The sequence below is a fragment of the Corythoichthys intestinalis genome, chromosome 8 (assembly GCF_030265065.1).
Source record: "Corythoichthys intestinalis isolate RoL2023-P3 chromosome 8, ASM3026506v1, whole genome shotgun sequence".
Classification (NCBI taxonomy): domain Eukaryota; kingdom Metazoa; phylum Chordata; class Actinopteri; order Syngnathiformes; family Syngnathidae; genus Corythoichthys; species Corythoichthys intestinalis.
Genome location: NC_080402.1, coordinates 32,872,773 through 32,900,180, shown reverse-complemented (window position 1 = coordinate 32,900,180; position 27,408 = coordinate 32,872,773). Strand labels below are relative to the sequence as shown.

Here is a 27,408-nt window from a genome sequence, read left to right as displayed (position 1 = left end):
TTCCAGTGAAATTGGCGTCAGTGGCTGCAAATGATTTAAATGAGGGTAATAAAGGGTTAAGGGAGGACTACCATTTACCTCCGTACTTAAAAACATCCTTAGTGGAAAATTAATCAAATTAAAGGTGTGTATTTACAAATGGGTACAGCTTTTGTCTGTGTTCTATTATACAATTCTCCTCTGCACCCTTCCCTACCAATCAGCCAGCAATGCCGTAAAGCACATTCTCATTCTTAACATGCCCCCAAGTTCCTATTGCGCAAAGAGCTGATGTCAATTAGCACTCTTGCAGACGAATAACAGTCTCTTCACTCTCATGCTCCCCAACATAGCCATCCTTGAATAACATACAAGCTATTAAGTAATTAAATGAATTTCCTTGAGGGAAAAAAAACACAAAAAGAAAGTAGAAGGCTTCCTGTTCAAAAGCTTGCATAAACAGTTGACATGCAAACAGATGATTAACTCACATGTGACAGAACTGTGCTGCCCTGGAGAGACATGGGAAAAAATGAAAGATGAATTGAACTCCTGATAAAATCCTCAAACACAGACACAAGCTGATGATAAAACTATCACAGAACACACTTGTGTGACAGACATGCCGAGACCTGAAAGAGGAATGTGCTCAGGTAGATTGAATTACAGGATAAAGTGCAACAACAGGACAAAAGATCTTAGTTGTGACACTAAAATTATTCGACAAATAAATGCAGACCTGATCCTTCTTGGACTTGGAAGATGAAGCGACGTGGGCCAGATACTGAATGACCTTCTTAGTATTCTCAGTTTTGCCAGCTCCAGACTCGCCACTGGAAAATTTGGCACAAAACATTCACGGTATTTTATCCATCTAAAGTTATAACATTTATACCGTTTGACTTTTTTGGGACATCAACATTGCTGGGGTAAAATTTTAACAATATTGTAAGTGTCTTTGACCAACCAGAAGCTAAGTGACTTACGTGCAAAGGATGGACTGATCCTCACGATCTGGGAACCAGACAAACATGGATACAATTAAAATAAAAAGAAACACTGAATGTACCTTTCGAGCGCCCATCCTTTTTTACACTCGCTGAATAAAAATACAGTGACAAGTGGCGAATTCATCAGTCGTCGTTTTGGAGTAAGTTCCTCAGCAAACTACTCAAAGCAAGTCTTTCTGGACCTTACTTTGTATAATGGGGAATCGATCGATAAGGGCCTTCCACAAACTGCCCACAAAGATGGAGCCATACAATTTTCTAAAGCAGGGGTGTCGACAATTTCATCTCAAACTGGCCGTACAGGTACATTTATAGCTTAATAAGATACAAATAATTACAAGTAAATTTGGAAAACATGCTTCACTTATAATTGTTGCAACGCAAGTTTATTTTTTTGCCAGAAAAATGAGTGCCGTTTCTAGTCTCATCACCATTGTGTTAATTTACACGTTTGATTTACAGACAATAGTTCTACAGTGTGAACCTCTTATAAAACAATTTGTTATGTACAAATAATTTGAAATTGACATGAAAGTCTCTATCAACCTGTAAATCTTAACCGCAACTGACTCATCACACAATACAAAGAACAATGTCACAAACATTTCAATAATGTAATTTAAGCGCAACTTCAAAAACTTGTTTAACTGGACATTTTAAAATAAATGGGCGAGTTTCAAAATGAAAGCAAAATAACCACTGCAGGCCAGGTTAGAATACCTGGGAGGCCATTTTTGGCCTGCGGGCTGCTATTTTAACAAATGATATGGCCTGCCATATCATTTTTGTGACCCGCGAAAGCAAATCGTGCCCCTCAAATGTAAGTTTCTTGCCAATATTCTAAAATTGCAGATTGTTGTCATTTTTAAAAACATTCAGATATCATGAGCATTTTTGTTACTGAAACTTTGTTTAAAATAGATTTTTTTCAAATTATTTATTTTTAACAATTACGTACCGTAATTTTCGGACTATAAGCCGCTACTTTTTTCCTTCATTTTGAATCCTGCGGCTTATAGGCCAGTGCGGCTGTTAGGGAAATATTAGTAAGAAAAAGGGAATTGCATTTATCCTAGTTAGTGGTTTTATTAAATTGTAACCCATGTATTCACTATGTGCCTTAAATTGCCACAGGTCACATTCCACAGTAAAGAGGGGGTGGTGGGCTGGCTACTCAAAGCCTCCCCTGGGGAAAAGTTTACGATGTTGCTTCGAACAAATGGTGTTTCTTGAAGTACTCGGCTTAAAGTGAGATAGCATTGTTGTAAACATTTTGACATTATCTCACTAGGAGAAGAAACACATGTGATTGGGGAGGGTGAGTGAAGAGGAGGGCCACTCACTTTTACCTGATTTGAATATAACCAATAGACCATTGCCATGTTTGAATGTTTATTCTGTTTCATGAATATGTATCCATGTTGCTTTAAAGGAAAATGCATTGCGGAAATAAACCAAGTTTTGCTTGTGAACGCATCCTTTGTGTGTTTCACTCCATTCTTCCATGCGCATGTAAAAGAGACTCTAGAGACGTCCGTGTGGACGACTGGCCTGATGATTTAATCCCCAATGGGTGGGAGGCGAGACTCCTGGTGTTATTATGGATTTTCCTGACAGCGGCTTATTTGTTGATTTATTTGGGTTAATAGGTAACACTTTATTTGACAGCGGCGTCATAAGACCGTCATAATTATGACATATCATGGGCATTACTGAATGCTCATGACAGAAGTTATTAAGTGTCATCCGGCAAATTATGTCACTAACGCTATTTATCTTTTACATATATTCAAAAGTGAGTTAATTTGGTGGATTAGACCAAATGACATCTGTTGTAAGCATTCATTAATGCTCATGACAGTGTCATGTCATAATTATGATTGTCTAATGACACTCTTATGACACCACTGTCAAAAAAAGTGTTACCAAATACCATAACTAGCAATTAATGAAACAATTGGAAAAGTAACTAAAGAAATAATTAGCACAGAACATGAATTTTGATTGTTATTTACATCTGTAGCACTGCAATGCATGTTAGGAGGCATGTTGGACAACAACAGAGTTGACAGCAGGTGGCTTTCAAAGCTTCATTGTGGTTCATTTAGTCTTATCACAGTCGTATGATGCTGCAGTCAAAGCGTTACCGGTTAATATGTTTTGGTGTAAATATCCCATAATACAGTGAGGACACCAGGGGCTTATAGTCCAGGGTGGCTCATCTATGAACAAATGCAGTTTTCGTGTCACATTTGGTGGGTGACGGCTTATAGTCAGGTGCGCCTTGTAGTGTGAAAACTACTGTATTTCTGATTTTACAACCAAGTGCCACCCAATTTGTTGTGTATATTCAACTTATGCACTGCCATTGACAGCAATAGACATCAAATCAATTTAAGCTGTGATGACCGACACTGTTGACCATGTTTCAGTGGCATTGTCGACAATTGACGTCTTCTCCATTTGGACTGGGAGGGGCTAACGGTGTTTGTCAATAGCAGCCAAAGAGTTACATTCCAAAAAAAAAAAGTTTTTACAGGTTGTGTTTTTAGATACAATTCAATTACATTTTTAAAATGATTTTTAAAAAAAGGAATAGCGTTTTCCCCTTGTTTTTGATTAAAAATTAAAAATAAAATGAAGGCATTTGACGAATGAAAAAGACAATATTTATTATTAACTTATTCACTACCATACATAGACTTCCTATCCAGTTAGAGGGCTGGCAGTGATCCTTTCAAATGGATTGGATGTCCTTTGCCGTAAATTGCAACCAATGTATTCATTATTAAATAACCTTAAGGCAGGTAGAACAGTAGGAAGGCTGTTGATCAGATTCCTTAGTTTTAGTGTTTTAATGGCAATAATGACACATTAGTGTGGTCAATGAAAAAAAAGATTAGACCAGATCTGGATTGGTTATCACTGTCAGGAGCAAGCAATAAGTTGCAGAATTTATATCATGATGGCACCCCACCTCCCAAAGGAAGCATAACTAGAATGTGACCCCGCGTGTATGTATGTGTCTGTGCTCGCATACCCTGCATCATGCTCCTGTAGGCCGTGTCAGTGATGGCGTAAATGTGAGGTGGCATCTCATGCCTCTTCTTTCCCTTATACATGTTGATGATTTCCTCTGAGTAGATGGGCAGGTGCTTGTATGGGTTAACCACGACGCAGAAGAGGCCTGAGTACGTCTAATACACAGGAGAAATAGGAAAAATCAGCATTGAAGTTCACTCATGATGTTGCTACAGTAATATGGTCAAACTCACATAGATGAGTCCGGAATAATATCGTTCTTTGAGGTTGTGTAGCACTGAGGCCTCGTTGAGGCAGGTGAGCTCGGCCATGTCCTCCACCTTGTTGAACTTGGGCGGGTTCATCTTCTGGATGTCGTCCTTGTTGATTTTTACCTGAAGTTTGGAAGTGCGTCAGAATAGCTTCTCGAGCAGCCTCATTGTTTCTACTGGACTTTCACCTTTTTGCCCGAGTCGCTCAGCTCCACCACGCATTCCTCGCCGAGCTCCTCCTTGACGGAGCCGGCCTCAAAGCCCAGCCTCTCTGAAGGAACCCATACTTGCTTTTTGCTAGCCCAGTCGGCCTGAGCTAGCGGGTCGCTTATACCGCTGCGGTCCCCATACAGGAACTTGTCTGCGTCACTCATGGCCACTGTAACAACACATTTCAAATTCAGAAGGGCCACAACATTATCTACGATCGACAGCAACAAACTATTGTGCCACTGACGGCAATAGATAGATAGCGATGTGAACTGGGGGAGGCTGGCAGCAATCATTCGCCATAAAATAAGTCCGCCAGCATAATACTTCCTCATATTGTCATAGAAATCATTTTGAGATGTTTTTGCGTAATCACTCCGACAGACATAATGACGGGAATCAACAAGTGAGCCGTAATCCGATGATAGTCATCGCCTTTGAGGGGTTGCCAAATTTGAGGTGAAAATGTCATCAGTAGCCTGACTCAGTGTTTTTTTTAAACATGTTCTGTTTATTTAGGGCCAGGAAGACTGAACAGAGGCACGGGAAGGGGGGTGGCTGAAGCACCCCTTGATGTTGGAGGATGGTGGGGGGTAAGTGTTTTGGTAATTTTTTAATAAATCAATAGATAAAACACTGAAACAATAGCGTATTTATCTTTGGGGATTAAATATATGTGTTGAAAAAGCTTTTTTTGTTAATAACATGGTCACCACCTGACACCATGCTTGCTACCAGGTCATGTTGAATAAGGTGCTATTGGAACAGAAAAGTTAACTTTTGAGAGAGGAGGCTTTAACCGGGCGCAAAAACCAATTTGCGATTTTTTTTCTTTTCAAAAACAGATCCATTTTCTAAAATTTAATTTGAGGTCGAAAATGACGATTATGGGAGTTTATAATAGTGCCCAGTGAGGAAAACCTAGCTGCAGATTTAGTCTGTGGAGAACTTCAAATAGCTTGCATTGCAGCCATATTATTATTTGTTGTTGTTGAGGTGCCGCCGCGCAGAGCGCTGTTGGATATTCTTGTGCAATTTAATTGAGTGTTGTGAAAAGTGGGTGCTAAACAGAGGCTGATTGGACCTTTTAGTTTTCAAATGTGTTTATGTCATTGCGTCGTTTAGCTTCGGGGATTTGCATTATAGTACACGGACGCTTTTATTTCCAATACAAAAAACTCCAACACACACTGTAGGTGAAATAGAACACTGTTTTTGTCGTAGCCTAGCAGTAGTATGTAAACCATCTAGCATGAGTGTGTACTGCCATTGTAGACACAGCATGACAATTTTGGACCAAAACCGCTGATATCGGATGGGAAAAAAATAAAATTCTCAACATCCCCTTCTTTGAGTGACTTCCAGCTCCCCAGACTTTGAATGGTTAAATTTTATTCAACGACATAGTCAATGTGTAAAAAACATTTTTATGCCAACTTCATTGTTTATTGCTTGCGGCCTAAGCAGCACCTAGTGACTCGTTTGGGCGTCCAGCATAAATCCGTCCTTTATTTGAAAAGAATGAACCCATTTAATGATCCATTGTTTCAAGTTCTCAAGAACTGTCATGGAATGAGTCAGTAAACAACTTGAAAGATTTCTTCAGAGGTCATCAACAGAGGCAGTCTAGTCGCAACATTCAGCGGTAATGGAATGGAGAGATTTTTTAATCAATCAAATCTCATCGTAACAACAAGAAATTTAACTGAGTAAACATTTACAAGATTAAAAAGGAAAAAGGGCAATAAATGAGTACGCCAGTAAACTTTGTCTAAAAGTTTTCTTCATCATCAGAGGTCCAAGAAATTAGCAATTTGAATACTTTGAGCAACTGTCTTTTATGCTGTATGAATATCCTTTATACTAGGTGTCGTCTTGCTCTTAAAACTAGGAGAACTGGCTGTGCATGCTCATGTTTCATTTCCATTGATGCTGCTAGAAAGCCAATCCTTTCTGGCCTATATTGCAATTACATTTGATTCATGATTTTCTTTAAAATCACACTTCAATGCAAAGTTCTCAAAATCATATATACAAACATGGCATATTCCATTACATCATACAAACATTACAATCTATGACTAATAATGCAAGAACATTCAAGTGTTATGAAGTCCTTTGGAGTTCATTGCTTGATGCCAAAAAATACCTGAACATTTTAGGGATTTTGTATAAAAACATTTTTAACCAAACATGTAAACGTTTTATTACACAATACACATAAATCATAATATACAGTCAGGCCCGGAGTGACCAATCGGGAGAATCGGCACACTTCCCGGTGGGCCGGCCTAATGTTTGGCCCGGTGTTCTGCCAAAATCAGCTTCATCGGCGAAACGTCCTACATTAGTTGAATTTGACACCCAAAGTACTACCGTGCGCTCTATACTTGTTTTGTTTAGTTGCATACAGGCAGAAAGTACTAAAAATGCCTTAAGAAAATACTTAAATGTAGTCATATGAAATAAGGACAGTTTAAATACGCTACGTGACTAATGTGGTCAACTGCTTCAAAAAAAATAATGGTTAAAAGTATGAGCGCGTAATACATGCAAAAAGTATTTTTGAGGCAATGAAAAGGTTCTAAAAAAATAAAAACAAAATTAATAAGTACTCGCCGCTTCTAGCCGATGTGCGCATGAGTGCGGCTGCTTGCGCAAACGCGCTGAGCATTGTGTAGACGTTTCGCCTCGTAGTAAGGAATGGCCGAACGCCTGTTGTGAATCTCGTGATATACATATTTAATGAAGCGGTCAGTTACTCATTAATAACGGCATTAATGCAACCCCCGCTTGCGCGATAAATTATGGCCCTTCTAGCATCCCGTTGTTTGGAATTCTAGACCCAGCGGGGCCACGATGTGTTCCCGATGCTGCCAGGCCAGCCCAGCTCTAGGAAAGAGTATGTTGTATGCTGCTGATTTGATCCTGGTAAAACTTAATTTTGGGTTTTAATGGCAGAAATGAGGCATGTTGAGGCAGCGTGATGAGCGTGAACCTGTCTGTCTGTTGGTGCAACCCATTATGGTCGTTTTCGAGCATGTTTGGATGAAAGTACAGTGATGAACCTACCAGCGTGTTGGCCGCACGAGACGCCCCATAGACGGGCAGAAGCGCACTCTTTTGGGGCACAAAGACAGAGGATTGGGGTGAAATCCACATTCTCATGCAAAACTTTGGTATTTTAACCCAAAACTTTGCACTCTGAAGTGGACTGATATGCACGAACTACCCTGAAATGCACAGATATTCGAAATGTACAAGTGATTTGGGAGAAAGCCGTTTTGGCGAGTTTGATCATTTTATCTTTCACATTTAATTTTTGTTGTTGTTGTAATTTTCTGTCATAAACAATATGAAAACACTGATAACCAATGATATTTTGCATTGAAGTATATACAGTACTACCTGAAAATTTTGAATATCAACTAAAAGTTGTTTTATTTTGGCAATTTAACATAATAGATTAAACCAACAAAATTGAATATGTCAATTTGCATGTCTTGGCTCATCTCAAGCAGTTCCTCATAACTATTCCGATGCTGAAGATTTTTCAGCTGATTATAACCGCAAACCTAAAAAAAAAAAAAAATTAAATACGATGAAAAGCTTCAGTTTTGTACATATTTGCCACATGTGTAATTCAAAACAGCTGCAAAAGGTTCCTGAGCCTTTAAAAAGTCAGTCCAATACAGTATATAAGAATATTATTGCTAGTACCTCAAAAATAAAAAGGTAACTCCACACAGAACCTGAAAATTCATGTTTAATTTATCTTTACAAGCGTAATGTCTTTTCTCGTTTCTAATGAGGCTTAAATTTGATTTAAGGTAAGCACATTGATCAGCTCCTGTAGTAATAGGTCTATTTAAAAAGTTAAAATGTAAAATTTATGCATTTAAAAAAAATGCCACTAATAGCAAGTTTACTATTGACAGCATGCGATAAAAATTTTTAATCGGTTGACAGCACAAATATTATTATAATATTTCAGTACAGTAGGTCATGATATAAAGTGGGTAGAGTCGGTAGCATTAAACTCCCGGGCTGAAAATGAGTCCCACTCCGTCCCTGGTACCGTATTTTTCGGACTATAAGTCGCATTCTTTTTTTTCATATTTTGGCTGGGGGTGCGACTTATACTCAGGAGCGACTTATGTGTGAAATTATTAACACATTATGATATCATTTCACATGTTATTTTGGTGTTTTGGAGTGACACTGATGGTTTGGTAAACTTGTTAGCATGTTCTTTATTCTGTAGTTATCTGAATAACTTAATAGCTATGGCCACGTTCGCGTTCTGCCTTTGGCAATGTGTGTTCAATTGTATTATTGACTTTTTTTATATTGAGATGCAAGCTTTTAGTTTGTGGCGCTTTCACGCCCACGTGGGGGCGCACTCGCACTTGTTTACGTGAAGAGCGCTCACACGCAAGAAGACGGACAGCTACGTAGCTCTGAGTGAGTGGGTGAGTTAGCGAGAGAGAAACACGGCTGCGAACCTACGTTCATTGTTTATGCTTTTAAAATATCTCTACAGAGGCAACGCCTGTGTGTATCATCTTTTCTGTTGTTGTTGTGTGTTTTACACCCGCGATCAGACACTTCGAGCCAGTTGTGTGGGTGTTTGAACGATGTGCTAATGCTAGCGAATGCATGCTAACCGTTTATGTCATTGCTGTAAAACAACCTAATTATCATTTATTTACGTTGATGCGACCCTGTTTGGTATCGAGGACCAATTTGATTCTGCAAATTATACAGACATCCAGCATCGTCATTTGGGAGTTCGCTGTATAGCCAGGACCGAGCTGTATCGTCCTGGTGAGGACAGTATATTCACATTTCGTTGTTCATGCACCGTACACTGTACATTTATTCAACAAGTTGTTCTCTATTGTATTCTTATATTAAATTGCCTTTCAAGATGACGTATCTGTTCTATGTGTTGGATTTTATCCCCTAAAAATGCGACTTATACTCCGGTGCCACTTATATGTTTTTTTCTCTTCGTTGGGCATTTTATGGCTGGTGCGACTTATACTCAGGTGCGACTTGTAGTCCGAAAAATACGGTATATATTTGGTCATTGACTTACTGCACCAAACAGAGACTGAGGGTTGAACGATATGGTATAAAATGAACCTCATGTTGTGATTATTTAAAATTAAGTACTATTTCTGAATGTGCTATTAAAATATGAAATGTCCCATTACAATAAGCAGAAATTAGATTTTTTTCCCCACAACAGATCCTGGGTCAGTCCAAAAAATAAATTGAGGCTGGCGGTTATAAAATTGCGATGTCTAAAATCAATCTTTTAGCCTTATTCAGAATTTGACAAATTTCCAACTCATCTTCTTAATTACTCACTGTCCCATGTCAGTTTTAGTCAGACATCTCCACTACCTGAAAAGAAAAAAAAAAAAAAAAAAAAAAAAGTCTCCTCCCGGTCCCAATGCTTTGTAGTCAGGAATGTCGGGAAGGAACAGGCCCGGGCAAGGAGAGAAATGTTAGTACTCTCTCCTGAGGCACACCCAACCTTTATCAAGTAAGGAACCATATTTGGAAGTATTCAAAGTGGACATGACGGGCATCACTATGAGGCAAACGGTCTAATCCAAAAAAATTAATCAAGGTGCTACTGTATGTGAAAAATGCAGCTAGGAGAGTACGTTTTCTGATTAACTCTGTGGTTGCCATTGACACTGATAGATGTCCAATCCATTTTGACTGGGAGGCATGACCATTTGCTCAAAGTTAAAACAGATTGGAAGTCTATCACCAACAATGTTAGCCAATGTTTTAAAATATCACCTCACCCTGCCATACCGTAGTCTCTCCTATCCTCCTTTTTAAATGTTAAATACCACAAATGGTCAAATTGTCAAGTACCACATTCCACGTAGGTATTGTGTGATAACTGTCTAGCGGCTGCTATTCTACAGAAAATTGATCATCCCTCAAACCTTGTGATTTTTGTATAGAAAAATCTGCTACATTGTATTATTTCTTGTAAATTGAGTTTTAATCTATTAGTTTAGAAAAAAAAAGTTCTACTTTGCATGCCGTTGTTTATGAAACAAAAAAATCTAAAAAAAAAAAAAAAAATCGGTGATTAGCTAGAAATTTGTTATCTTTGCACCACTTCAAATAGCGCACCGCAAGAATGCCATTTTTAGACCGTACGTCGCAATCTTAACCCGGAAGTGGGTCAACATAGACACGCCCTTGCATATAATTAATGTTATTACTGCTTATTTCCTGCCAGTAATCTTTCAAAAATGAACATGCTGAGTAAACACTGCTGCTATGGCACTTGTAGAAACGACTCTAGAAATTACGACATATGAAGGATGTTTTCTTCATAAGTTTCTTGAAACCAAAAACTGAGGAAAAATGTGAAGAATGGATCAACTTGCGCAGACGACCAAAAGACCAATTTAACGCCAGCAAGGTGAAGCCATTCACATTTCATATGCAGTAAACATTTTGTTGGCTGCCATGGTCCTACAGAGGACGAAGCGGTAAGCCATTTTGATATTTTGAATGAATGACCTGAAAAAAAAATTAAAATTATATCTGACTGCCACTATTGTTACCTTTTCTGTTGTAAAAAAAGAACTTTAGTAAGGGGGAAGTGTTAATAAATTAATAGAATTAAGATTTGTTATTAATGAAAAAATTAAAAGTGTCCGTTATCTGTCACTGAGTAGCATCTGCGATTGCTACACAAAAATTGTAATGTGAATTACCACCAAGAACAGTCAAGAGTTTTAAGACAACCAGAATATATAATATACAAGAAAGACAGGGCATATGGTGGTAAGGGATAGATTGTTGAAACAGGAGAAGGTCATTGTCAGTGGCGTAAGGCAATGCACACAAGAAAAAGGTGTCGATAAAAAAAAGCTACCTCTGGATCAGGTCGGCTCTTTTTCCTCGCCTTTTTAGCCCTCGACACACAAACCATCTCTTTAACTGAACATTTGTACGTTCTTCCACATCTTTACCAGTGAATTTGGCACCAGGGACATCATTTTCAGACAGAATTGGTAGATTTAGCTCAGTAAATATCTCGTTCATACACCATTTCCATGCATTTACTATTAGGGACAAACAGGAGGTTGACCCACCTAGCAACATTTGCTAACGTCATGAATATTAATGAGCAAAAGTGACATGTTGCTTGCGGTACGTCATTACCCAAGTAATGATAAACAGGCTGCATGCATAACAATGAATAATGTTGAGGACGCACAATAGACTGTGACAATTTTTTTTTTCCTCTCGAGTAAAGCCTATGGTTCAGAAACTAACTTCCTCCTCTGCCACTGCTACGAAAAATCTAAGTATGAAATCTAAGGGAAGAACCGACTCACATCAGAAACCTCACATGTTTACCTGAGCTTGGTTTAAGCCACACCCACTAAAAAATCCCGACAATGAATTGCTATTTTCAAACAATAGTTGGGGAGTAAATCATGGAATTCACGTTACAGGGTTGAAGGTTCATGATGCATGATAGGAGTGCGAGAGTGAGTGAATGAATGAGTGTAGCAGTAAAGGATAAAAGGATAAGTTCAGCAGTCATCTGTCTCCCTCCTAAGTTCATTATGTGCTCAGACACATGAATAATCAGAGGAGGAGAGGCGGCGGCCAAGTTTTCCGCAGATCATGTCTTGCAAAGTCCAGGAATCTTTTAGAAAGGAGCAGGGGTCAGCACCTCAAGTAAACAATGAGTGTCAGACGGCATCAGGTCAGTAAAACAAACAGCGTTTGATTCCACGCATTGATGCCGTGCGATGTCTTCAGGAAGACCAATACAATGAAAGACAATCCGGTGAAGACTAAAATGAAACCTGAACATGAGGGCTCCACTTTGATGGGTCCAAATCCCCCTTAGCTCGTTAACATCTACTCAATTCTTCTTGGCTCGCACTCAATCCTCACTCCAAAGCCCGCTCGTGTGACACTGCTGCTGCTGGGATGAAATATTTTGGAGACTAACAATGTGCTGATTTTGGGTTGATATGATACACCTTATCTTTAACCCTTGGACAATTGAGATGTCACCAAAAGACGTGTTTTAACATGCCGCTGACGTTTGAGTATGTATTTCAGTGAGTCCTCTGTCCATGGACTTGGCCCAAGTGCATTTTTAACTTCACCCATACAGGCGAATATGGTTCCTCGAATTACTTAAACAATAATAGTTTAAGATTTTACATATAATCTGAAGAACCTACTTGGATGTTTTTCCGATAACATTCTAGTACTAAACCTAAGGTACAACAATAATCGAATGACGACTGCTTAGCAAATGAATAGAAAACTTAATAGACCCTACTCACCTACGTCACAAAATGACGTGTCGCTGTATCCGGCCGCCATATTGTCCGTCATTTTTTAGCCCTATTCTCAATGGTTACAATTAGTCGTGCAATTTATAGAGCAAGTCATGGTGTTATCTGACGCTGTAAACTCATTGGATGCGTTGCATAAAAGGCGTTATGTGGAAAAGCTTCAGTTTATCCATTCGCCAGATCCATATTTGATGCCTAAATTGATGTTTTTCGACCCGCTGTCTTCGCCGTCTCTGCCTGACATCTGCTACCCTGATATTTACAATTATCTTGTCCACACAAAATCAGCCTATTCTCACGAAAGTTTGAAAAACTAAGAGCTTGGAGGCTTATAAATACTTCGTTGCTGGTTGGGTGAAACAGGTCCTCGTCCACGAAAATTCGGCAGGAATCTATCTTGTGCTCGGGAAGGTGAGTTACGAAATTTTCAATTCAAAATCTTTTGTTCTTGCCAACATCCACTGTCAAGTCTAATGTATTTCATGTCATTTGTCAGTGGAGCTAGGGCTTTAATGTTTATATGGTTTAGCGATAGCACTCTCACAACATACATATATAATATGTAATAAATATGAAGTGCGATAGCACTACTCCAGATTGTCCCTAGTTGAATTTATTTTTTGGCTTTTGACCTCAATAGTGAAATTGTAAATTAATTGTATGACAACTGTCTTTATTATCCCCTTATAATTATATATTTTCAGGTAGTTCATTCACAACGTCTGAGTGTATGTTGTCGGCGATTAGCCTAGCCATGATCTTAATTGTGGTTGTCAGCCCAAAACCCTCTAAATATATATTAAATGCATCTTACCAGATATAAAATGACTACTACATAATCTGTGGTAATCGTTTGGAGCCCAGTTTTCTCGTCGAATTGCAGCAGCCCATCTCGCTCTCCTCTCCGGGTCTCTCTGAATCCGGTAGAACTTCAAGTCTCTCCGTCTATCTTCTCTGTTATTGCAACCGAACGCCACACACGCCTTCACTATTTTGATTACTAATGTTAACGAGCAGAAAAACACGCCATAATAGGAGGAATTTACGTAGCGCTAATGCATCAACAGTGACGAGTTGACGGACAATATGGCGCGGGGGCGTGGTTGTGACGTCATGTGAGTAGGGTCTATAGCTGATTATTGGTTTAGAGACCTTGCTTAAATTCAAATCATCTCAATCCTCCGAACTTCAAAGTTTCAACAGAAAATATTCACAGATTTCGGTCATCCTCCATGAAAGCCAATAGATAGCCTATGTTCGATCAAAATTTGAAATACAAAAGCATGGTTTTTTCAAATTTCTGAAATGTTGCAATTTGCAAACCAACACAATAACTCAATTTTAGTTCATTTTTTGTACACCTTCAATTTGACGTATTTTTTTGAAAAGTGATAGAAATAAAATGTTTCTTTTCTCCACTCAATCGAAATCAGATTACCAAAAACAATTGTTAAAAGCAGCCTTAAAATCACCTTAAGTCACCAAATAAAATTCATCACATTTTAAACCTATCTTCATTTTAAAGAGGGGACTGTCCCCAATGATGGTACTTTGAACCTGATTAAAAACATGATTAATGAATGATTTGAAACGTACTTAAGTAATCAAATACGGTTTCATCACTTTTTTCAAGTTATACAAAACATACTTGAGTGAAGAGGGAAGAAACTCAATAAAAATGTAAAATGTAATGTAAAAGTTTAATTAGAGCTACACTTATGTAACCATATATAGTTCATCATGCTATTAAATTTATTAGAAATACATATTCCTGATATAATTACAGTCAAAAAATACATTTACCGGTAAGTAGGCATGTGCCCATTACCGGTTTCAAGCTATACTGTGGTATGAAAACGGCAAGGTTTCAAAATCGCAAAAATTTTCCATAATACCGTACCGTTTTTTTTTTTTTTTGCATGGAGAAATCCCTCGCTTGCTGTAAGGCTCCACCCTCCCCCACCGGTTGTTGCTCAGTGTCAGTGAGTCAGCTGTGCTGCGTGATGGCTGCAGGAGGTGAAACTCCTGAACTTTTCCCCCCATTGAAGAAAACAAAATAGCTGGTATGGGACTACCTTGGCTTCAGATATATTACAGATGGCCATGGCTTATGGGAGGAGGACCAACCAACATGTAAAACATGTTTGTGGAGGGTGGCTGCCGAGGAGGCAATACCTCCAATATGATTTCGCATTTATACAAAATTAAAGGTTAGTAAACGCAGTCATGAACGTTTCCCACCAGCTACGAGAGTTAACTCCAGCGTGTTTAGAGTGTCTAGTGGGTTTTTTTTTCCTCTCCGGCAACTGTTTCAATTGAGAAAGCATGTGTGTATAATGTAAGCATGATACAAGTCATACACATGTGCTTTTTATGGAAAATAATTCAATTATTTTTGTTCTGTTGGTAATAATGTTGAGCTGTGGCTGTTGGTTTAAGCCAGTGCTTCTCAATTATTTTCTGTTACGCCCCCCCAAGGAAGACGTAAATGTTTCGCGCCCCCCCCAAACTCTCTGCCGCCACTGTAAATAGTATCATTTGTCTATAAAATTACTATTATAAATACGCATCTGCCTAACATTGTGTCCCTTTTTTCTAATAAAGAAAAAAAGTAACATAGATCAACTTATAATAAAGTATAACTTTATCATAAACATTGCTTTGTTTGTAACAGAGAAGACTTGATGTGCGTCAATTTGCCTGAATTAAAAAAAAAAAAAAAATCACATCCAAACTAAAAAATACACTCAAGGTACATTTTTGACCATTTGATACAGAAAAATAAAATGTAATAAAATCAGTAAATAATACCAAATTAAAATTGATTAGAAACATTCACTCATGAGGACAATGTGCCAAAAAATTTGACCGAAAAAACAAATCTGAATAAAAGGGGGAAAAAAAAAGTGTCCTTTGACAGGACAGTTTTTATTTTTGCTGCTCACAGTATTTACCTCCTTTGCAATGATGTGGAGTTATTTTTCAATTAACATGCTAACAATGCTCACTGGCTTACTGATATAACACTGACAAAGCAGGACGATTGTTGGCAATATTCGGCACGTTTTCACTGAAAAAAATCAAGCGGCTTAACAATGAGATTGGGGTCTAATGTCTTTAAGTGGCGTCTTAATTGATTTGGCTTCTTGCTGTCTGCTATAATTATTTCTAGACACAGTAAACAGTGGTCTTTCATCATCACCCACTGTATTAAAAGTCAAAGCTAAAAGGCAAACGGCACGAAAAAAGCGCATTCACGGCGGCCGAGGTAGAACCGTAGGTGAGGGCAGTCGTCGTGACGATCCCAAGCCGAAAATGGCACTTCTCGGGCGGCGACGTGAGAACCGGACAAGACAGTGGGTCGCTGCGTGAGTGAGTCCGGTCGGAAAACGGCTTTCGAAAACGGCGGTGGCACACTGCTCTTCATATCTGTTGTCTGTGTGTGCTGAGTGCTCTTCCTTAGTTAAAAAATACTGCGCGCACTCTGAAAATGAGAGCGCCACTGCCACCTACTGAGTGGATGTGCAAGTACACCTTATTCCAGTACGGCAAAAAAAAAAAAAAAAACACATAAAACATGTTCCCCGAGGTCACATGCGCCCCCCCTGGCATTGCTCGGCGCCCCCCCAGGGGGGCGCGCCCCACTATTTGAGAAGTACTGGTTTAAGCTCACCTAAAATTTTCATTAAATAATTAATTAATCATTAATTTTCATTTTGATTTGATTTTTTTTCTTTATTTTAACATTTTACTTATGTGCCAATTTGCTAACATTGCCATTTTTTTCTTTAAACCAGATATCTCGGTAACATATTTTAGAGCTGTAATCGCAATACCGTGATATTGTGATATTTTGGCTTAAGGTTATCATATTGTCAGAATATAATAACTGCACATGCCTACCGGTAAGTGTTAGAACACTTAAAGAGCGCCTGAAGTAAATTCCCCAGGTTGAACATCCTCTGAGCACAGACACGCACAAGGGTGTGTGCTGGCAATTTGCAACTAATTCCGTCAGCTCAATACACACTGACTATCATTAAAAACCTGTAAAGAACAGAAGCAGTGTAAAACGGATAAAATCGAAATGCTTTAAATTGGGAAGATACCAGAGATGCAAATATACATTTTGGTACAGGAAGCCAGTCTGTAATCTTCACAGTCACCATTTAATGCCGACTTTAGTGGTAAATAACAAATAGGCCCGTCTCTGCGGATAACCCCAAAGTCACAGTCTCACTTCTTCCTGTTAATTACATCACAAAGATACATGTTTATCCTTTTAACTGGGTTTCTGTCTTAAAAGGTTTTTTTTTTTTTTTTTTTTAAACACTATAGGGCACTTATTGAGCTCAATTGACTGCCATTGACAGTGCTAGATGTCCAATCCATTTTGAATGGAAGAGGATAGCTGCCATCCTCCCAATTAAAACGGGTTTGACGTCTATTGCCGTCAATGGTATTGCCACAAGAGCATTCACAGCCAGTCCTCCCAATTTATATGAACTGGATGTCTATTGCAGTCGATGACAGGTAAGGGGTTAAATAGTATGACATTTAAAAAATAATAGTAATAATAATTAAAAACACAAATTTAGCATGTTATTAGGGGATAACCAGAGTGCAATTCTATTTTTGTGTATTTTAAAATTCAAAATATTCTAAAACATTTTTAATAATTTAGAATTGTATTAATCCATGAAAAACATGTAATAATAAAATTAACAATACAAAAAAAATTTCATTTTAATCGAGCTCTGCCGTCCACATTCGTAGCCATGACATTTGGGTCATGTAGGCCAGGTTTGCATTCCAGATGTTAATATTGTAGCCTACTTTACCAAAAATGTCCACGTATGCTTGGTTTTTATGGGTTACGTTTTTTGTTTTTGTTTTTTTGTTTGTTTTTTTTTAAATTACACAAAATAGTCACTTGCTCCTTAAAGGGTTAATAAGAAGTTGTACTAAATTTAGCATTGTGGCACAAACTTTTGAATTGCTCGCCACTGCACGTGCGGACACTTCACTTGATGAACAAAACCTGAGTGGTATATTTTCAAACTTTTTTATGTCTGCCTGACGTTTCTTTAAAACGTCATGACTGCGTTCGAAGATAAAAGCCAAAGAATAAAAACAGCAAGCAAAAACAAGCAGACATACCCGTTTATTGAGGCACTGGAGATGAAAGCGTCTCAGGGTCGTATCCGTGTTCAAGGCAGCCAAAGTCGGGTTGGTGACGGCTGGGGCTCCGCTAGCCTGGAAGGGTGAATCTCGCGTCCTCTCGGATCTGTGGACTCCCGCTGCTCAGAGGACTGCAACTCTACCGCCCCTCAGCCGCAACTCTTTTATTTTTTTTCCAGCAGGTGAGTTAAGCGACGCCCTCTTTTTTCACAACCGCCTCTTCAGTGTGAGGAAGTTGTGCTACGTTCAGTGGCTGCTGTGTTGTAACCCTCAAAATATTGAAATTTGGCTTTTTTTTTTTATAACAGACATTTGAACGTGCCTCAAAATATATTAGGCATTGCTGGGCCACGTATTTTTGAAGTACTTGATTTGGTTCAAAGCTGCTCTGAAATCTAACTAAAAGCAACTTTTCCAAAACACAGACTTCTAAAAAATGTAAATATTAAATTCACAGTTTTAAAAATACAGTAAGTCACACGAGTTTCGAAATAACAGTTCACATTTTTTCGTTGCAGATGAGCCGTTTTTTCACTTTTCGGCACCACCACCTTCGTTTGGGTGGTGGGGGTCAAGTGATGAGATCCGATTGCAATGTTAAAAGCCCTCCTGAAAACGTTATTAACCCTTTATGGATGGTAAATGATTATATTTGGTCATCAAAAAAAAAAAAAAATAAAATAAAAAATTCTAGTACATCTGCTATCCCAAGAAATCTGTCAGATAATGCTCAATTTCTACTAGAAAATGTTTGCAATTGCTAATGATTTGGTAGTAATATGTTCTTTTATTTTGCTTGCAATGAAAAAACACAAAAGAGAATGGGAACAAAATTAAAAATCATTTTACACAAAAATCCAAAAATGGGCTGGACAAAAGTATTGGCACCCTTTGAAAAATCATGTGATGCTTCTCTAATTTGTGTGATTACCAGCACCTGTTACTTACCTGGGGCTAGGCATGTGCCGGTATGAGATTTTGACGGTACGATAACCGTGAGCAAAAATACCGCGGTATCACGGTATTGCAATTATAGCTCCAAAATGTGTTATTTTGAGATGTATGGGTTAAAAAAAAAAAAAAACTTCTTTCCATTGAACAGGATTTTTTTTTTTAGAACATAGTTGCAAATTGGAATATGAATGTATTGTTAAAATATATAAATTATCAATTAAAAAAATAAAAAAATAAATTAAATTAAAATATAATGTAGACTATACAGCCACAGCTCAAGTTGCTCAAGTTTAGAGCAAGAACAAAATAATTTCTTTAAAAAAAGTACAAACTCTTTTGAATAGAATTTTTAAAAATTTATACTGCATAATTATTTTTTTTTTTTTGAGGATTGAAAAGCTCAAGTGAAGTTTCGCCATTTTCAGCCACTGTGTCAACTGTAGTCTACATGATATCATGCCTTTGTGTTAGAAAGAACAAAGAATTCAAAAGTTAATAAGTTAGTTAAAAATGTATAAGTTAGTTAAAATGTAAATATTGTTGTGGAAAGGTTTCATCTTAAAAAAAAATAATAATAATAATAATAATTGGGAGTGAGACCTCTCCTTGATCCAGCGAACGTGGATTTGTGCTTAGGGCAAGATCATCTTTCCTCAATTAACGATCTTTGACGCAATGCCTTTTTTCCCCCTTCATTCAAGAGAATCATGCTTGTTTTCTCACTCTGCGGCTGTAACACTCGACGAAGTTGCTCTCCCAGCTAAGCCCAGGCTAACATTCGTCTTTTATAAGCTTTTAGTTAGTTTGTATATCGAATTTCAAAGGAAAATATGTGTGTTGTTTTTGGCGAACTCATAGTGCTAATCTGTTTAGCTACTCACACATGGAAAAATACAATTGTACAACGTTTTAAATGTATTCATTCTGTATATTTCACTTACCACGATTTGAGAGCTCAATAAATTGAAGAAAAGAACGCCTTATGTTTGGAGTATTTGTTTAGGGTTCGCTGGCTGTTTAGCCGATAATCACTTTCACACGCAGCAACAAACGGGAGGGGGTGAGCGCTGCCGCGCCACGCCACTTCTGGCTGGATTTTTGACACATGAAAAATGGCGAATACCGTACTACGGTCTGACGGAAAATTTTAGTGGTTTTGAAACCGCGACGTTTTCACACCACGGTAAACCGTGAAACCGGTCACCGGCACATGTCTACCTGTGGCACATAACAGGTGGTGGCAATAATTAAATTAAACCAGCAGCCAGTTAAAATGGATTAAAGTGGACTCAACCTCTGTCCTTGTGTGTACCACATTGAGCATGGAGAAAAGAAGACTAAAGAACTGTCTGAGGACTTGAGAAGCAAACTTGTGATGAAGCACGGGCAATCTCAAAGCTACAAGTCAATCCCCAAGACCTGAATGTTCCTGTGTCTACCGTGCACAGTGTCATCAATAAGTGTAAAGCTCATGGCACTGTGGCTAACCTCCCTAAATGTGAACGGAAAAGACAAATTGGCGAGATTTCGACGAAAGACTGTGCGGATGGTGGATAAAGAACCTCAACTAACATCCAAACAAGTTCAAGCTGTCCCGCAGTCCAAGGGTACAACAGTGTCAACCCGTACTATCTGTCGGCATCTGAATGAAAAGGGACTCTCTGGCAGGATACCCAGGAAGACCCCACTTCTGACCCTGAGACATTAAAAAGTCAGGCTGGAGTTTGCCAAAACTTACCTGAGAAAGCCAAAAACGTTTTTGAAGAAAGTTCTCTGGTCAGATGAGACAAAAGTAGAACTTTTTGGGAAAAGGCGTCATCATAGAGTTTACAGGGGAAAAAATGAGGCCTTCAAAGAAAAGAACACGGTCCCCACAGTCAAACATGGCAGAGGTTCCCTGATGTTTTGGGGTTGCTTTGTTATATGATGTCTGAAGACGACCAACAAATTTTGCAGCATAATGTAGGGCCCAGTGTGAAAAAGCTGGGTCTCTATCAGAGGTCATGGGTCTTCCAGCAGGACAATGACCCAAAACACACTTCAAAAAGCACAAGAAAATGGTTTGAGAGAAAGCACTGGAGACTTCTAAAGTAGCCAGCAATGAGTCCAAACCTGAATCCCATAGAACACCTGTGGAGAGATCTGAAAATGGCTGTTTGGAGAAGGCACCCTTCAAATCTCAGAAACCCGGAGCAGTTGGCCAAAGAACAATGGTCTAAGATTCCAGCAGAGCATTGTAAGAAACTCATTGATGGATACCGGAAGGGGTTGTTTTCAGTTATTTTGTCTAAAGCTTGTGCTACCAAGTATTAGGCTAAGGGGCCAATACTTTTGTCCGGCCTATTTTTGAAAATTTAAATTTTTTTTTCATTCTCTTTTCTGTTTTTTTAATTGCAAGCAAAATAAATGAATATATTACTACCAAAGCATTTGTAATTGCAATCATTTTCTGGGAGAAATTGAGCATTATCTGACAGAAATGCAAAAGAGTAATAAAATTAAAATCAATAAAACCAGAAATACACTCTGATTATGACCCTTGGAAACACTTTGAAGTCATTCTTCTATTAAATAAGATTTGACACATTTTCTGCCGTTGACGATTGACAGCAGATGTCCAATTAATTTAAACTGGGCGGACTGGCTGTGAAAAATGTTTTAGTGCCACCTTCCCAGTCAAAATCGATTGGACGTCAGGTGCCGTCAATAGCAGCCAATGAGTTAAAATTTTAAAGCTGCACTGATACCTCTAAGTATATATAATAGAGTTAAGATTTATCATTTGAATAATACGCCATTTTCTTGGGTGGTTTCTATAAGAGCTTCAGCTGTCAATTATTTTAGTCGTCGATTAATCCATTGACTATTTAGTTCGAATAATCGAGTAATCATATTAGGAACGTATAATGCGTTTCAGAATTAATTTTAGGAGATGGTAAACAAAGGATTGCTAAGAAATGAGGATCTCAGTGAAACAAGAGAACAAGTGACGAACTTGCATAGCAAAAGTCAGCTAGCTTAGATTCTATAAAATGCTGTTTTTTTTTTTTTCACAATCCTCTTCAAAAATTGTTCAAACACGTATTCCCACAAAAAACAGCTAAATATACATATACACTAGATTACGAATGCATAAAAAAATATTAACTCAAACAAAAACCTACTTTATGTTGGTCTTAACAGGGAGCAGCTGGATTCAGCCATGTTAAATGAGTTAGGTCATATTCAGTGTTGCAACTAGAGGGCAGTGTATCCACCCAAATCAATAAAACTACATGCAAACACTTTCAAAACAATACATTACAACGCCACTCTAAGTAAATGAATAATCGAAGCAGCAAAATTTGATTGGAACCTTTTTCCTAATCGAATTACTCGAGTTAATCAATTCATTGTCGTATCACTAGTTCATGTAAATGTTTATTTTCATAATGAGCCTTTGTGGAATACAGTGGGGCAAATAAGTATTTAGTCAACCACTAATTGTGCAAGTTCTCCCATTTGAAAATATTAGAGAGGCCTGTAATTGTCAACATGGGTAAACCCCTACCATGAGAGACAGAATGTGGAACAAAAAACAGAAAATCACATTGTTTGATTTTTAAAGAATTTATTTGCAAATCATGGTGGAAAATAAGTATTTGGTCAATACCAAAAGTTCATGTCAATACTTTGTTATGTAGCCTCTGTTGGCAATAACTGAGGCCAAACGTTTTCTGTAACTCTTCACATGCTTTTCACACAGTGTTGCTGGTATTTTTGGCCCATTCCTCCATGCAGATCTCCTCTAGAGCAGTGATGTTTTGGGGCGTTCTTTGGGGAACACGGACTTTTAACTCCCTCCACAGATTTTCTATGGGGTTGAGCTCTTGAAACTGGCTAGGCCACTCCAGGACCTTGAAATGCTTCTTACGAAGCCACTCCTTTGTTGCCCTGGTTGTGTGTTTGGGATCATTGTCATGCTGAAAGACCCAGCCACGTCTCATCTTCAATGCCCTTGCTGATGGAAGGAGATTTTCACTCAAAATCTCTCGATACATGGCCCCATTCATTCTTTCCTTTACACAGATCAGTCGTCCTGGTCCCTTTGCAGAAAAACAGCCCCAAAGCATGATGTTGCCACCCCAATGCTTCACAGTGGCTATGGTGTTCTTCGGATGCAATTCAGTATTCTTTCTCCTCCAAACACGAGAACCTGTGTTTCTACCAAAAAGTTCTATTTTGGTTTCATCTGACCATAACACATTCTCTCAGTCCTCTTCTGGATCATCCAAATGCTCTCTAGCGAACCGCAGACAGGCTTGGACGTGTACTTTCTTCAGCAGGGGGACACGTCTGGCAGTGCTGGATTTGAGTCCCTGGCGGCGCATTGTGTTACTGATAGTAGCCTTTGTTACTGTGGTCCCAGCTCTCTGTAGGTCATTCACTAGGTCCCCCCCATGTGGTTATGGGATTTTTGCTCACCGTTCTTGTTGTCATTTTGACGCCACGGGGTGAGATGGAGCCCCAGATCGAGGGAGATTATCTGTGGTCTTGTATGTCTTCCATTTTCTAATAATTGCTCCCACAGTTGATTTCTTTACACCAAGCGTTTTACCTATTGCAGATTCAGTCTTCCCAGCCTGGTGCAGGTCTACAATTTTGTCTCTGGTGTCCTTTGACAGCTCTTTGGTCTTGCCCATAGTGGAGTTTGGAGTGTGACTGACTGAGGGTTGTGGACAGGTGTCTTTCATACCGATAATGAGTTAAAACAAGTGCCATTAATACAGGTAACGAGTGGAGCCTCGTTAGACCTCGTTAGAAGAAGTTAGACCTCTTTGACAGCCAGAAATTTTGCTTGTTTGGAGGTGACAAAATACTTATTTTCCACTCTAATTTGGAAATAAATTCTTTAAAATCAAACAATGTGATTTTCTGTTTTTTTTCTTCCACATTCTGTCACCTGTCACTCATGGTTGAGGTTTACCCATGTTACAGGCCTCTCTAATCTTTTCAAGTAGGAGAACTTCCACAATTGGTGATTGACTAAATACTCATTTGCCCCACTGTATATGTTTTTTCAGAAAGGTAGTTTAGTGCTTAGCACGTCTGCTGGACAGCTTCAAGGTTCTGCGATTTATTCTTAGTTTTTCTTTGAGCGGGTTTGCATTGTCTATAATCTGGCTTCCTCCCAATTTCTAAAAACAAACACATTAGGTACGTTTGGTCTCAACATTGGTTGGGACGATATAACAGTATAACCTGCATGTATAGTTTTTGCTCGGGATGGAACATTAATAAGACCAAACAGATCGGGTGAACGGGGGTCAGGGCTACATTACTCACGAATATGAACCCAATTAACCCAAAATTGTTATTCGATAATTTGCGTCCTATGTTATACTTATAAACTTCGGCTTCTCCCGTCAGCCCTTTTCTTTTTGGGTTTCATGCCTGAAAAGGAAATAAACAATAAACAACAACAACAAATTGATATACTAAATCAGGGGTGCTCATTACGTCGATCACGATCAACCAGTTGATCGCAATGTCAGTGTGGGTAGCTCGCGGCACCCCCCACCCTCCTCAATAACATTATAATTTTTTTTTTATGTACATAGTTAATTATAATTATGTTGTGTTGTATGAGCAACATATAAGGTTATGCAGCACCCGTCTCTCTCTAAGCAGCTTCTTGCTCACGTTTTTCTGATTTTATCGTTTCCAGCAGAATTCACTACATTTCTCACGGTTTAATTCATGTAGAAACAGTAGAAAACACAAAGTTCACACAAAGCAAGTTCACACAGTTTAATGTTATGCTAACTCTGATGCAGGGCGGACTTTCAGTAGCAAAATTAGTGGCGTGTTTCCCACCTCCACAACATTTGCATCTTTTTAAATTACTTACAGTGGCTGCTGCTGGCCAACCAAAAAAAAAACTTCTAATGTCTCTCGTCTTCGAAGGAGACGGCATGTTGTGGACATGTATTTCTGTCCGGGCTGCGTGCGTGTGTGTGGCAGAGTTGGGTCAAGTCATCAGGCAATCAAACGTGCAATTGGGGGTGAGGGGTGGGGGTGTAAATGTGTCAGCAAATGAAAAGGGGCAAATATAAGTTTGAACATAATGAAAATAATTCACTTAATAAGGGTATGGTCAATTTTATCCTTACAACATCTGGGAAGACAATCTCTAAAACCAAACTCATTATATAATGCTTATAAGGTTGCTTAAAGGTTGGTGGGGACAATTTGAGCATCCTGTAAAGTTGGTAGTGTTATGTCCCTATCGTCCCTATGCAAATCTACGTCCATGCATTAGGCTCATTAAAGACCCTCAATTGCTCAGTGTGAATGCTTTTTAGTTCATATTTTTCCTGCCGTTACATTAAAAAAAGTTACTGAAAATTGATTTCTTTTTTTTTTTTTAAGGCTTTGTCAGGACGGGCCCGATCAAAAGGACTCAGGGGGTCACATATTGCCCGTGGGCTTTATTTTTCCTGCCCCAGATCCAGGAAAGCGTGTTTGTGTGTTTGTCGGAATGCAGCGACTCGTCCGTGCCTGCAAGTAAAGAGCGAGGTGGGTGCAACTATGTACTGAAGTAGGTAAGAGGGGAACACGCATTCAAGAGGGTTAAAGTAGACAAAATGATTATTGTTGGAATTTGACGTCACATTGGTGTGGACAACCTTTTGAGAGGCATATTTGACCTTTTTTTTTTTTTTTAACATGGACATGTCTTGGCTAGATGATGTTAAAAACAAAGCGGGTATATACAATAGGGCAAATAAGGAGGGAGTTGAAAGTCCGTGTTGCCCAACGACAGCCCCAAAACATCACTGCTCTAGAGGAGATCTGCATTGAGGAATGGGCCAAAATACCAGTAACAGTGTGTGAAAAGCTTGTGAAGAGTTACAAAAAACGTTTGGCCTCCGTTATTGCCAACAAAGGGTACATAACAAAGTATTGAGATGAACTTTTGGTATTGACCAAATACTTATTTTCCACCATGATTTGCAAATAAATTCTTTAAAAATCAAACAATGTGATTTTTTGGGTTTTCTTCCACATTCTGTCTCTCATGGTTGAAGTTTACCCTTGTTGACAATTACAGGCCTCTCTAATATTTTCAAGTGGGAGAACTTGCACAATTAGTGGTTGACTAAATACTTATTTGCAACACTGTATGTGTTTAAAACAATGTGAACTAATGGTTTTCATTTTATTTCATTTTTCATAATAGCATATTCACCAATTATGGTAAAAAAACCTTCTAAAGTATATGTGCAATTTGAAATCTGAAAATAAATGGGGTTATGTTGCCACTCCGACCCAGCATGTCAAACCAGGTAAAGAATTTACCTGCTCTGGTCTTCACCAATAAGCTTTGGGCTTAATTCCCTACCATATATGGTCACACCCACATAAGATGGGGACGGGAAGAAGAAGAGGTAACAGAAGGCGGGGTCGACTGTTTTGTTCTCTTTTTTTTCTGCTGCTGCTCGGGTGTAAAATATCATTTCCAAGCCTGTCATTAGCTGTGCACTAACCAAAGAAGGTTCATAGCACAGAGGCGGCAGCTGTGGTGACATGTTGCAACACGACAGGAAGAAGCCAAACACACATTTTTATGCACATACTATGCCTGGATGGGAACCGCTGTAAGGGCAATGTTTTTAGTAACATTTTAACATTGTGCAGTGTCAAAAATGTCTCAAGTATATATGACGATATACTGTACATCGTTGTGTTTAACAAATTAAAGTGGAAGAATTTTAAGTTGGCCCTTGCATCCTTAGATTTTTCTGAAAGCGGCCCTGAGAAAACACCAAAAAAGTTACGATATCACTGAGTTAAAGCAAAAGAGAGCCTCTTTTCAAAGGGTGTTTGAAAACCCCATTTCAATAATGAATTCTCACTACGTTTGAATTTTCTCAAAGGAGTCTGTCGAACACGTGCCGAAGCGTCAAATTGAGTGTGTCAGCTGTCATCCTGTTGGGTCATTCCATGCAGCCGCAGGGCAACAGTCGCTTGTTGCGATACCTGCCATACAACTTCCTACTCTGCATCACAATAGCATGCAGATGGAGCAGTCATCTTCAAAAACAAGTATGCAGACAAGTTGTAATTATTATGTAAGTGTCCAAGAGTGAAGGACATGTGCAGTCATGTACTACAGCTGAATGGAAAGTAACAGTGAGGATGGGGAAAAGTGGCTTTGCTTGTAAAAAAAAAAAAAAAGTTTCCTACAAGGGCAACATACAAGAAAATATTTAGATTCCGATTTACAGACATCAAATAAACTTCACAAACCACCATTCCACCAATCCCTCAAAATTAGCGCTACAGATGCAAAATTCTAACCCAGTGTATTTTGCCCTTAATATAAAGGAGGGGTATGCTGCTGTTTTGAATGTCATGTTTGACAACTGA

At 38.7% G+C, this 27,408-nt stretch overlaps 1 protein-coding gene and 1 long non-coding RNA gene across 6 annotated transcripts in view; one reads left to right on the top strand and one right to left on the bottom strand.

The window, feature by feature from the left end:
* LOC130920579 (myosin-9-like) overlaps window positions 1-18,228 on the bottom strand; it is a 54,322-nt gene extending 36,094 nt beyond the window's left edge. The window contains exons 1-7 of one of the 3 annotated variants that reach the window (XM_057843893.1): window positions 18,022-18,228; window positions 4,471-4,661; window positions 4,265-4,405; window positions 4,030-4,186; window positions 966-993; window positions 719-812; window positions 471-491 (exon numbers count right to left, since the gene is read on the bottom strand). In XM_057843893.1, coding sequence (XP_057699876.1) covers window positions 471-491; window positions 719-812; window positions 966-993; window positions 4,030-4,186; window positions 4,265-4,405; window positions 4,471-4,656 — 627 coding nt within the window. In that variant the 5' untranslated portion in view covers window positions 4,657-4,661; window positions 18,022-18,228. Of the gene's footprint in view, window positions 1-470; window positions 492-718; window positions 813-965; window positions 994-4,029; window positions 4,187-4,264; window positions 4,406-4,470; window positions 4,662-18,021 lie in introns of those variants that run through there. The other 2 variants (XR_009064181.1, XM_057843894.1) reach the window with 2 other exon arrangements.
* LOC130920583 (uncharacterized) overlaps window positions 17,825-27,408 on the top strand; it is a 45,545-nt gene continuing 35,961 nt past the window's right edge. The window contains exons 1-2 of one of the 3 annotated variants that reach the window (XR_009064184.1): window positions 17,825-18,224; window positions 25,408-25,554. This is a non-coding gene — a long non-coding RNA (uncharacterized LOC130920583). The remainder of the gene's footprint in view (window positions 18,225-25,407; window positions 25,555-27,408) is intronic. The other 2 variants (XR_009064182.1, XR_009064183.1) reach the window with 2 other exon arrangements.